This window comes from Zingiber officinale, chromosome 11B, assembly GCF_018446385.1.
Source record: "Zingiber officinale cultivar Zhangliang chromosome 11B, Zo_v1.1, whole genome shotgun sequence".
NCBI lineage: Eukaryota > Viridiplantae > Streptophyta > Magnoliopsida > Zingiberales > Zingiberaceae > Zingiber > Zingiber officinale.
The window spans coordinates 71,283,219-71,296,199 of record NC_056007.1 but is presented as its reverse complement, the minus strand read 5'-3'; the positions used below and the strand labels follow the sequence as shown (position 1 = coordinate 71,296,199).

Genomic DNA, 12,981 nt, shown 5'->3' with positions numbered 1-12,981 from the left:
CATATTTCATAATTAAAAGTAATTCAAAATCAGTTTTGAAAAATACTTCCATCTTATTTTTTCAAGTCGCAAACTCCCACTCGAAATTAGACTGGTAGATGCTTGGTCCGGTCATTTCTTGTGTGCTTCGGTCGGCGGTTAGTCCTTCTGAAGTGTCCTCGCTCTGATATCAATTGTAGGTCCTATGCGACCAGTAAGAGGAGGGTGAATTGCCCTGAAAAAATAAGTATACCCTTCTCAAAACTTATGATTTTAATTAAAACAAATACTTTACTAAAAGAAACTAGAATGCATAAAATGAGTACGAGACACAAACGATTTACTTGGTTTGGAACCGGGAAGGTTGCTAATCCAAGGCAAATGTAACTCAACTAGAAGACTCCTTTGACAAAAGTCGGAGGCGGAGAAGCCTTACACAAGACGTTGATAGTGCAGAAACTTTAAAACAGAACAAGAACTTTGAGTACAGAAAGTGTTATGTAAATAAAGAATATCAGGGCTCTATTTATAATCGACTGGTCAAATCTGACCGTTTGCTAACGTGGCACGATCCGGGCGCCCCAACGCGGCAAATTCTATCTCCACACAACGGCTACACAATGGCAAGAAGATAGACTTTTTTCATCTCCAGGCGCCTGGACCATGTCTGGGCGCCTGGATTGGTGCTGACATTGACCCAAAAGTTGATATGCAGCAATGAGGCGCCTTCAAGCACCCTGGTGGTTCGGGCGCTCTGACCATCTTGTCTAAGCGCCCGGACAGTCCTAGCGCCCCGACAGGTCAGCTTTATGCTGACCATCTGACACTTTCTCCAGTCGCTGACTTCATCTCCCGTCGCTTGGGTGATATTTTGGCCTTCCAGAGTTGAGTTCACCCCGAACCCAACTCTGACCTTCTCCTCAAGCAGGCTTCCGCTCCGGCTTCTCGTTGTTGGATCGAGATACGCTAGAGGGGAGGGTGAATAGCGCTCGTGACTTTCACTTTTCAAATTCGGAAAACTTAGGAGTAAATGCAGCGGAATAATAAATAACACACACACAACAAAGATGCCAAGATTTACTTGGTTCGGAGCTTGGGGCGACTCCTACTCCAAGGTCCACACTCGTTGAGCGTTTACTTTGGGAAACAACTATAATCACGCAAAAAGTACAAAAGATTATTACAATTTAATTGTACTAAAAGACTATACCGACAACAAAGAATTGAAGTTTCACAGCTTTGGGTCGTCGGAGTCTTGTTGTAGCTTAGCCGGATCGTCTCGTTAGCAGTGTGCTGAAAAAAGATTGCTTGGAATGTGTTATACAAGCTGCTGGTTGAGACTGCCTTATAAAGGTTGTTGAGGGCGCCTTCAAGCCCCTTGAGGGCGCCTCCATCACAGCCAGATTCGCAGCGTAGATCAACTCCGAAACAGTCTTCGTCTATCCACTTGAGGGTGGCTCCAACCTCCTGGATGGTGTCTTCAATGTCGTCCGAGGTGCCTCAGCACTCCATGAGGGCGCCTCCAGCTTCGCTGCGTGCAATCCTCAACCTTTGCACCCGAGGCGCCTCCAAGCTTCATGGAGGGCGCCTCGGGTACTGTTCATCCGAGGCAAAGCTTGCTCCTTTGTCCCTGCAAGATATGTTAGTCTCAAAAATATCCTGCAACACAAAGTTATCACATAATAGCATGAATATAAAAGTCTGACAATCACCGGACTGTCTGGTTCTAACTTCGGATTTCTGACCCGGAAACCCTACGTCGAATCGACGTCTACTGTTCTCTCTTCGGGGAACGCGTCCTCACTTACTCCACTCAGGAGAGTATACCTATTGCCAGACCGGTCCTCCAGACCGGCTGGACTTTTTCTCAGCACCGAGTCTTCAGGTCTTTCTGCTGGACGTCCGCTCCATGAGCCGCCCAGTCTTTTACCTGGTTCACGACACCAGGACTTTCCACTTAGAGTCCCCGACTCTAGGACTTTTGTCCGAAGACCTCGACCCGCCAAGGCTTTCCGCCTAGGGTTACCACCCCTTAGGACCTAGGGTTACCATCCCCTAGGATTTTCCTGCCTACCTATCCGCAGCTATTTGCCTAAGATACTTTAGGACCTTTCTTGCAAGCTCATTCAACACATTATACCACAAATAATCTTACTTTTGAATCCTTTACTATTATCAAAATTCAGGTTTGATAGTCGGATGCTTCCCGCACCAACACTCGTCCCTCGGAAGCGTCGCCCTCGTTCTTCTCATTCCACTGGCGTACTCTTCCGCAGCTTCTCGTCCCTCGGATGCACCAAGCTCGTCAACTCGATTCCCATGCCATCCTTCTCATCCGCTACATCTTGCGCTCGACCTCTTACGTTCCTAAGTCTCTGCACACTCAGACGCAAGGCATCAAATAATGCAGAGCCTAACTTGACTTAGTTGATTACATCAAAACCAACATGGGGTACTTACACAAACAACTAAGTGTCGTCGACATTTGAGCCGAGAGGCATCATAATTGAAGTCTCCTGACTAGGGAGAAAAGAGTTCACGGAGGATCTATAAATAAGGGCAGTAATCATTCAAGTCGAGCGGCGACCTAGACAATAAAGTGTCTGGTCGAAAATGAGAGCTGCAAAAAAATACCAAGTGTCCAGACAGTCGAACATGCAACCTCCTTCGACTAGACTTGGGGGAGGTTTGTGATACGTGATAAGTCCCCCCAAAAAGAGGGTCAAAGTAGCGAGGACCAACTGATGAGGAGGTCAAAGTCAATCAGTTAGAGTCACATGGTCGAACGGACCGAGAATTGATGGCCAAGCTATGTTGGCGGAGCGGGACTCGTATCGCCAATCAGACATGAAGGGTCGACTGGACATCCCGAGGGGCTGCCCTTTACAACTTGCAAATGAGGTTTGAAGCTAAGTGCTAATTTACCAGCCCACCGTTCTATCCGATTGGACCTAAGGGTCGATCGGACATATGGCGCCTCCTCGACAAAATGAAGGGTCGATTGAAGAACGAGTTGTTGGCTTTATTTTGTAAGGCTAAGCTGATGATATCCCGACTGAGTGGTGGCCGACCGGCCTATAGCGAGACCCACACACCTATCATGTCGTACTCTTTTGAAAGTGTGTGCTATAAAGGACAGAGAATATCACGCAAACAAATCGTACTTTAAAAACTTCCAGCCTATCAACTCATATAGATTTGCGTGCTCATTTAAGGAGAAATGTTAGGAGTATTTTATGGTCTGTAGTTTTTTAAGAAAGCTTTGAAAAAGATGCTAATGTTTTGAGATACATGCATAATGTAAAAATGACACTATAAAAAAAGATCTCCATCTACAAACAGAGGTATGCGATATTTTATATTTTCATACACTCTTTGTTATGATTTGCTTCCACTATTTTCTTCTCCCGAATAGATCATTAACTTAAGCGTCGGAGGATCAATCCTCCATTTCTTGACCCAATACTAACAATCTCTATGTTTCAAGACAACTCAGAGTTTTTATTTGATCAACTGCAAAACCACATCTCCAACTCAGAGTTTTTATTTGATCAACTGCAAAACCACATCTCCAGTTCATCGCCTTCATCAATTTCAGACAAAATCATCGCCTTCATCAATTTCGGACAAAATCACTCCTGTAAGTAGATGATTGTTCTAAAGATTACTTTCATACGAATCAAGATTAATTTTTGGTATATCAACTAGCAAACCCAAATGGTTCCTTTTGTAAATTTTTAATATAAATTCAGAGATATCGAATTATATATAAAAAAAAATTGACTTAAGAAACCGAATTGAATTTAAATATCCTTATGATTTGATCAGTTCAAACTAAACTGATTTAGCCAAATAATCAAATTGAAACAAATTATCAGTTCAATCCAATTCAACTTTTCTCTTTTCAACCGAATCTTAGAGCTCCATAGCATAACTCAAAAAAGGACATCGGGCCAAAAAAACCAAGTCAGAGATAAGGCATCATTACAATTCAGTAGTTGGCCCAATTGTTAATTTACCATACGCTTACTAGAGTCGACATACAAACTCTCCTCTAAGAAAGTTTTGGAAACAGCTTACGTTTAGCCGCTGAACTCTTGACTCCTATCTGTTTCGGCTTTAATCAAAACTGTGATAGAAGTTCAGAAAGGCGCCAAACATTTGGAATCACATGCCAAAGAACCCAAGTTCACTGGCTCTCTCCTTCTCAAACGTCTCAAAGTATTGATATATGATTGTGACAGCTAGAAGGATTCCCGTCCCAGAACCAATTGCACCCATAAAATCAGCTAGAACTGTCAATGCACCAATGCACACCCCACCAAATGCTGCAGCGGTAGGGATGTAGCGATTCAATTCCTTCTGTAAATTGGACTCCCGATGACCTGGCATAACCATTTGTTGTTCCTGTGGAGCACCGGATTCAAGAACAACTTAAATAGTCAGGTTAGTAAACTTACTAATCTATTCTATTCCGATCTAAAATGTTAAATTGCTAGGTAAATACAACTGTCAACCAAATATCTGGTGTATACTCCATAATTAACCACCGTTTGAAAATGTCAGGCGGCGACCTCGAGTGCAATGGGATAATGTTATAGTTGTACCTTAAGTTGCTTAGCCACATCCCTTGCAGATGAACCAGAAACCTCTATCCAAGTTTTGGAGAAAAGAGCACAAGCTGAGAGCATGAAGACTATGTAGAAAAGTGCATGAAATGGGTTTGCTGCCATATCTGCCAAACTGCATAATTTAGTTAGAATTAGTTAAACGCTCATTGCATAGACAACTTCAAATTGGAGGGGAATAGAGAGATGATCACCTTGATGGGGCAGTAATGTAGTAAGCTATACCACCAACAGGAATGGATTGACCAGAGTACTCTGATTCTTTCCACTTACCTAGCAAATTGACAAGGAAATTTCCACTGTACCTCCTGTACAACAACTGTAGTGGACAAAGGAGAGTTCAGAGTTCAGAGTTCATATAGGGTGTAGGATGATATAGCCTTAAAGATGCATATGCTGGTAAGATGTACCTGGGAGATGAAATAAAGGTTTGAGACAAGAGCTGACTGTAAGATGATGGGCATGTTAGAGGTGTAGAACAGCTTGATAGGGTAAGAGCCTTGCTGCCCACGAGCATTCTTTGACCTCACAGGCAACACAACCCGAAAGCCTTGGAAATAGATAACAATCAGAAAGACCAAGACTGTAGCAAGTAAGTTGGTCACATTTGGAAGATTCTGACGGTAGAAAGCTTCACGAAGAGCCCGGACTTTGTCTGTTCGAGTAATCAGTAGATGGAACAGGGCAATAACAGCACCTTCAAATTCAGCACCACGTCCACTGTTGATGGTTGTTGGGCTAAATGCCTTCCAGATAATGTTTTCACTGCAGAATGTGTGTGACCGAAATAAGCTCAACTATCGTACAAACCTATGAATGAAAACTGTTGAGACTTACCAGATATTAGTTGCTATGAATAAAGAAATTCCAGAGCCAAGACCATATCCTTTTTGGAGAAGTTCATCCAAACAGATGACGATGATGCCAGCAAAGAAAAGTTGCAGTATAATGAGAATAGCATTTCCAGTACCAAGTTGGCTGACACTACCATACATTCCAGATAGAACATACGCAACTGCCTCTCCAATGGCAATCAGGATACCAAGTAACTTTTGTGCACCATTTCTGGAAAAGAAAACAACAATTACACTGATGCTGTACACCAATATAATGAATCATTAAATCTAATTTATCTGAAGCCACCAATTATGCTTCAGGCACAATGGTCACACGCTTAAGGATAAATTAGAGAAAGAAAGCTAAAAGACAGAAACAGCTCAATTATTCTCAATTTCTCTCCCACGCTAGTATATTCTAGATAGGGAACTATTTTATAGCTTACAGACACCTAAAATATTTTAGTGCCGAAATTACAACCCCTCCCATGTAGCATGAATTTAATCACTGTAAACAAGAAGCAGCATGTAAACATGCATATAGCTAAATTGGTTTCACTGAAAGGTGATATTTTCTTTTGAAATATCTTGCCCAAACAAACTTTCTTTGCAGTAGACTTTCCTTCAATGCTTCTAAAGCCACGAGTACTCCATTCAATATAGGAGGATGAACTAATCAGTTAAAATTCACTGACTACCTAAACAACATTTTCCAAGAAAACTTAAATACAATTAGTTCCTTTGGTTATAAATATATATAATATTTTTAAAGGATGTGGATTTTATGTGCCCTCAATGTACCATGTTGCACAGAAAACACAGTCCAACTCTGATTATTATTTTAATTGCTCAAAAATCTTATTGGGAAGTGTAGTCTATTCCATCCAGTCTCCATTGCGTCAAAAGCAATGGACTCTTGCACTTCTTCGCCCTTTCCCTCTTTGTCCCAATCAGTAAGGCACCCCAATGACATTTTTTTGTGAGATTCATTTTCATTCACGTTCCATACCTATCCTTACATGACTCTCATACCTTACCAGAAAACAGAAGTCAAGAGAAGATAGAAACCCTTCTTCCATCACATCTTTTCCAGTAAACCACCGGCTTACCATGTGATACATAGAGGGCAGGTCATTCATCCACTTAGGAGGAACCAGCATGTGAGCAGTTAGGGAGGGCAAGTCCTGCATCAGTGCGGCAAAGGAAGAAGTTGGCATAATTATATCTCCTAAACATCTGTTCAATCCTTTCATTTTCCAATTGTGTTCCTCTATATTGCTCTTTGCCTCTCCATTTTCAAAACATAATGGGATCTCAAAGGTAATATGTATGCATGTTGCCAGTAGCAAACAATTCTAATAGGAATGCATATATCAAAGTTCATAATCTTAAAAATCTATGATTAGAGGCTGACTGAAAATATAAATCCAATTAACTAGAATACATTTAAGTTTAAAAGGCAACAAAATAAAGACGCCCTTAATCAAACCTCTTATATATCATTATTAATCATATAGCAACCTTCCCACTATTCTTCTTCTTCTTTTTTTTTTTTTTTGCATGGGAGACCTTATTCTTCAGTCATTTGTTTTAAGTTGTCAATCAGAATCCATGAGTTGAGGAAATGATTGTATTTTTCTTTAAAATGGTGTAACTTGATTACTATAAAGAAACAAAATGGAGATATATTTTATAGCCCTGTTTCATATTATTCTCGACAAACATTCAGACATTAATTAGGTTGAACTACTTGCATTGGTACACTAAATAGTTGTTTCTTCTCTCAATCCTATTTCAAATCTTGTTTCTATTATTCCTATGCTTATCCAAGGAATCAGCTAGCTTACTTTACAAAAAAATATAATTTCAAAATGGAGATATATTTGATTCAGAATGAATAACAATATAAGATGCAACTACTACAAATGATTCACAATTTAATCAAAGATAAATAAAAAGAAAAGGGGCAATAATCACTTTTACTTCACAAAAATTAGTCTGTATGCAACCATGAATCGCATAAATGTATCTTCTTAATCTAAAAAATGTCTCCTTTTGCCTTCATTAGGATAAAACAAACATTTTATTGACTAATTTTCATATAATCTTTATGTAAATTTTTGAAAACCATTGATTCTTCAATAGATATAAAGATATTTTTTTATAAACATTGCATCTTATCACTTTCAACTGCAGTTATATTTCTTTAATATAAAAAATGTTGCTATCAACCAACACTTTATCTCTTGGAATACTGCCCAGCTCTTTGATAATTGAACTAATACCACAATTTCCACAAAATAATTATAATGAAATAAATTTTTTTAGCTAGTTAGGTTATCTTCTGAAATTGAAGATAATGAATCACTTCAATAACAAACATTCAAACACCAAATGCATTTGGCTAGTTAAACTTGTACTAATTATTTGGCACTAGAAGTATCTTTAGTGTATATTTACTATATATAAGTAGCACAACATCAACATTGGATTTGCAAATCTTGAGGAAAGGTATCCAATAATTCATAACAGAAAGACTTACAAAAGAGCCCGATCCTCTCGAACACTGTTATCGACTTCGATAATCTTGGAACCAACCAAAAGTTGCATCACCAACCCAGAAGTCACAATTGGAGTAATTCCGAGTTCCATAACGGTTCCACGATTTGATGCAAGAATAACACGCATCCAGTAAAAAGGATCCGCTCCGGTAGTTGAATGAATTCCATAAAGAGGAAGCTGACTGCAAACCAGAAAGATAAAGAGGGAAATAACAGTGTATATGACCTTTTCTCTAAATGGAATTTTTCGATCAGCACTCTGAACTTCAGGCAAAAAAGCCAAAAATGGTCTAACAAGATGAAGCACTCTGAAACCACCAGCCATATCCTTGCAACTTCACAACAGCAAACCAAAACTGCATAACAGAATCACCAAAAGCCAACAAAAAAGTGAGTCAGAGGTTACTATTGCTTTGTCAACATCACAAGAAACAAAAGACAAGCAGGAACACTTCTGTATAAAGGATAGAAATACGGACATATCTTTCAATTATCCTTGTGAAAGATAGGAAACAATTTATGCACCAAATAAAAGACATTAGCATATAGATAATTTAGTCTAAAAGAAATATTAGTTTATCTAGATCATGTGAAAAATAAAACAAACTTTATCTATATTATTAATAACTAACTGAGTGCAACTTATCAAATCAGTTTACACAATAAAATCTGATAAAATTCTCTACCGGCAATATATATTCATGACCAGGATTTTAGAAAGGATTTCAATTAAAGCCAACCTGCTGCAAAACTATTAGTAAACTAAAAAGTTCGTTAATTGTTTTGGTTAAAAAAAATTAAAATAGCATGTCATATACTGTATTTTGAAACAGACAAGAACAACCTTCAATCAGCTTACTAAAGATTCTGATTTCTCATACTAGAATCCATCTACTAAAATCAACTGTGATCTAGCAAATACATGATTAGGAAGAGAATGTGCTTCACCTTGAAAGATGCTAAGGATTTTCTCCATGGCAAAAAGAAAGAAAAAAAAAATACATCACTTGAACACTAATCTTACGGATTCATGCAAGCAACTATGAGATCGAGAAAGGAAATACTGAATGAACAGCACAGTTATTCTCATTCACATCATCACTATTCTCATGATAATTATTTTGTTACGGAAAAAATAGAAAATTACATCGATTTAATGCAAAGAAAACTAACAGTATCAATCACAGAAAAAACCATGATCTAGGAAAATGAAAACGAAGCGGATCAGATCAAATAGAAATCAAACAGGAATCATACATCAAAGGCAAGAAAACGATCCAAATCAGCAGATTAACCAAATCGTCACGTGACCATACAATTCAAAAAGAAATTTAGTATGATCCCGATCTGAAAAATATCGATACGTGGGGGATAAATTAATACCTCCCACTAAGCACCGGATTCTGCGCCGCCCTCGATCGGTGCTAGTCCCTTTGAGATTTGTTAGGGCAGAAAATGTCGACGGCTTTCAGATTTATTAGGGTAGCTGGACTGCTGGGAACGAGGAAATGACAGCGGATGACCACGGAAGTAACCGGATCCGGTTGATCCGAAATCCGAACCCGCAACTTATTTGTAAACTCAGAATTAATGCGATTATTAGAGATTTTAGGAATTGTTGGTCCGTGACTTTTTTTTTTTTAAAAAAAAAACAAGATAAATACAAAAAAAAAATCTGTTAGTGCAAAAATAAATTAATGCCAACATTTTGTTTTATTTTTTTGAACTTTAAATGTTTTAATTAAAAAAACTGAAAATAAAAAATTTCCAGGAAATCCTCTCGATTGGAGTCACTATTTCATAATTAGGATAATAATAATCAAAAACAAGATATATTGAATTTTGCTTAATGAATTTTAAAAGAGTAAGCTTGGGGCCTTTGATGTGCAACGGAGCATGGGACTGTAAACGAGCCCAAGCGGATCAAATTGTATAGTATTCAAGTTAAAATGAATCAAATTATTTGAATGATTGTTTAAGTTTAATTTAATTTATTTTTTAAGAGTTGAACTTATAAACTTGGCCTAAGTTTAATTCATTTAAATATTATTGTGCTCTCAATTTATATTTATTTAATTATTTGAAAATTTTATAATTTTAAATTTATTTGATTTATTATTAAACTTCATAATATAAGTTTGTTTATTTATTTTAAATTTTTATTTATTTATTTATTTACCATATTGATAAATGGTTTATTGATAAACATGATTCACAACCTTTGTTTATGAATATTATTCACAAATAATTCATAAGTCTGTAATAAAAAAGTGATTATGCTCATCCCAAACATTCCTCATAGTCTATTATCAGGTTATATGAAAGAAGGTAAATCATAGGATCAGTTTATAGTCGACCGTCTAATATGATCACAATCCTTATTCATGAACATTAGAGAGTTGAATATATATGTGTTTAAACTTGTTCGTTTAGTTTAACGAATTTAATGCGGCGATCTCATTAAGTCCTTCATTGGTTTAGAGGGTCAAAAGTCATACTGAGTTATCAGTTAAAGTCAAGATAAGTCCAACATGACCAAATATAGCTCAGATGAGGTCCAAATTTAATCAGACCAACTTGAACATCGACACTATCCCTAGCTGAGCCCCAAGTCTTAGCGATATCTCTCAGTCTTGGCTCTCGACATTATCTCTAACTCAACTCTAGGTCTCAACATTATCTCTCTGGCTCAGCCCTAAGTCTCAACAACATCTCTTAATTTTACCTCCCAACACCATTCCTCGCTTAGCTTTAGGTCTCAACATTATCTCTCCGGTTCAACCCCGAATCTTAGTAACGTCTCTCAATTTCGGCTCCCAACACCGTCCCTAGCTCAGCTTTAGGTTTTGGCATTATCTCTCTGACTCAATGATAAGCATCTGTCACATCCGCTAATCAAATTGTATAAATGTATTTCCCACTGAACCCCTTAATTTTGCAATAACGTTGTAGTAACGAGCCCAGGATCGCTCTCGAGGAACCAACAGTATGATGTAATTTAGGATTGTATTTTTATTCCTATTTTTGGGGTTTTCGATATAAAAATGGAGTTGGGGGTTTTAAAGCTTTGAATATAAATCTACAAAGGAAAACACAGCAGTAAAGAAATTAATCTAAAGCATAACTAAAATCTACTTGTGTGCCAACAATCAAACCTAAACGCATTGTCACTCTACGTTGTGATTAAATTATTAACACACACTTAAACTAAGATATAAAATAGCAAGACACAATTAAATCTGATCTAAAGCAATATGTAAACCCTAACTATGTACTTAAACACTAAACAATTAACCAAGCACAAATAAAACTTAAACTAAGCTTCAACAAGGAAAGAAATGCTAACTACTTGCATAAAAATATAACAAAACATAAAAGTAATCTGTTCTAAGTTACAAAACAATAATAAAAGTGAACTAAACCCTAACCAATCCAACTCGCAACCAATCCATACAAGTTTCACACTCTTGCCGTCACACAAGAGTGCCAAAGTCGAGACCACCCAACTTTGGACCTCAGTGGAGCATCTCTACAGCGTATCAGTTCCAGGATTGCTCAAGAACGCTGACGGACCACCCCCGGCGAGCTAAGAACATCCCAAAACCCACTCAAGTGCCGAAAATCTGGAAATCTTGTCTCGGAATCTGGATGGAGGCTGTGGATTGCGGATTGTGGATGGATGAGGCTCAGCAACGTCGGAGGACCACCGCCGAACGCTTCTGATGAGAATCGGCACTCAGATTTGGAAGACCACCTCCAAATCTAGCGGAAACAGGGGAATGCCGAGAGAAGACTTCCACCGACGGAAACACCCACCGGAGGCTCCAGAGAATCGGGATGAACTGCTGTAGAGGTTATCCACCGAGGTTGAAACTTGAGAGAGCGATTGGAGAAGGAAAGGGGCCGGAATCCAGAGAAATGCTGCGGGGACGAAGCTGCTGTGCGTGGAGGATTCGACGACGAAGAAAGAATACTGTAGCTTCTGTTTTGAATCAGATCTGGATCTGGAATGGACGGTTGAGATGATTCCGGGCTAAATCAACGATGAAAAGTCATCCAAATTCCGATCTTAATGTACTGATGTTGATCTAGGGTCTGGATCTACCCTCCCGTAGGTCGGATCGATCAGATCATCACTGGATGGCCCGGATCTGCACAGTCTTCATTGAACGGTCCAGATTAATCCGGATGGATCAATGGCTGGATGAACTCAGATCTGGATCAAAACTTCTGTATCTTCATCAATGACTTAGATCTGCTCCCCATTAGGTTGGATCGGCCAGATCTTCAACGGATGGTTCAGATCTGTCCTATTCTTGATGAACGGTCCATAATGCTTCAAAGCTTGATCTTCTTGTTTGGACTCTGATTCGAGCCCAATTTCGGTCCAAATAGATCCAAATCTAAGATCCTTTGATGCCTACAAAATAAGAATTAAATATTAGCATCAAATAACACCAAAAATAATATAATTTGCAATTAAGTCCAAAAATACACACTATGCACAAAATGTGATATAACCATGATTTAAACTATGAAATCAATATCAAAACCATGCATAAATGAATCAAAATAATGCAGTAAAATCATGGTTATCAAATCCCCCACACTTAGTCTTTAACGTCCCGTGAAAGTAAAGAAAACTAAAAATCATATCCATAGAAAATTCTCTAGCAATACCTAAAAGATAGTAAAAAGAATTTAACTAAGACCATCTAAAGATCACTAACAATCATGAATACAATCCAAACAATAATCAGTAGGTATGGTAGTTTCAATCCAATCGAAAAATTAAACAAGTTGCAATCTCACAAGGGATTTACCTATTCTAGCTCTCACACTCAAAATTGCATATATGTGGAGTTCACTCAATGCAACTCACAACATTTCACTACCATAAGCTTGCTTATTTTCTAATTCTCCACCACCATAGAACATAGCATACATGAATCAAAAGGATTTTATCATCAAAAATTT

The 12,981-nt window shown here is 38.2% G+C and overlaps 1 protein-coding gene across 1 annotated transcript; it reads right to left on the bottom strand.

Moving 5' to 3' along the window:
- Positions 1 to 3,857: 3,857 nt before the first annotated feature.
- LOC122034313 (protein transport protein Sec61 subunit alpha-like) lies at positions 3,858 to 9,540 on the bottom strand. Its single transcript, XM_042593510.1, has 7 exons — positions 9,388 to 9,540; positions 7,986 to 8,360; positions 5,445 to 5,672; positions 5,018 to 5,372; positions 4,802 to 4,926; positions 4,587 to 4,722; positions 3,858 to 4,386 (listed from the first exon to the last, which is right to left on the bottom strand). The coding sequence occupies exons 2-7, from the start codon at positions 8,327 to 8,329 to the stop codon at positions 4,147 to 4,149; spliced, it is 1,428 nt and encodes a 475-aa protein (XP_042449444.1). The 5' UTR covers positions 8,330 to 8,360; positions 9,388 to 9,540; the 3' UTR covers positions 3,858 to 4,146.
- Positions 9,541 to 12,981: the final 3,441 nt, after the last annotated feature.

What these genes read in the sequence shown, in the direction of transcription:
- LOC122034313 (XM_042593510.1), bottom strand. Translation starts at nt 8,329, where the DNA reads ATGGCTGGTGGTTTCAGAGTGCTTCATCTTGTTAGACCATTTTTGGCT. An exon ending in ACCTTTATTTCATCTCCCAG is followed by an intron (nt 4,927 to 5,017) that starts GTACATCTTACC and finishes TGTCCACTACAG; the next exon opens with TTGTTGTACAGGAGGTACAG. An exon ending in ATGTGGCTAAGCAACTTAAG is followed by an intron (nt 4,387 to 4,586) that starts GTACAACTATAA and finishes GGTGCTCCACAG; the next exon opens with GAACAACAAATGGTTATGCC.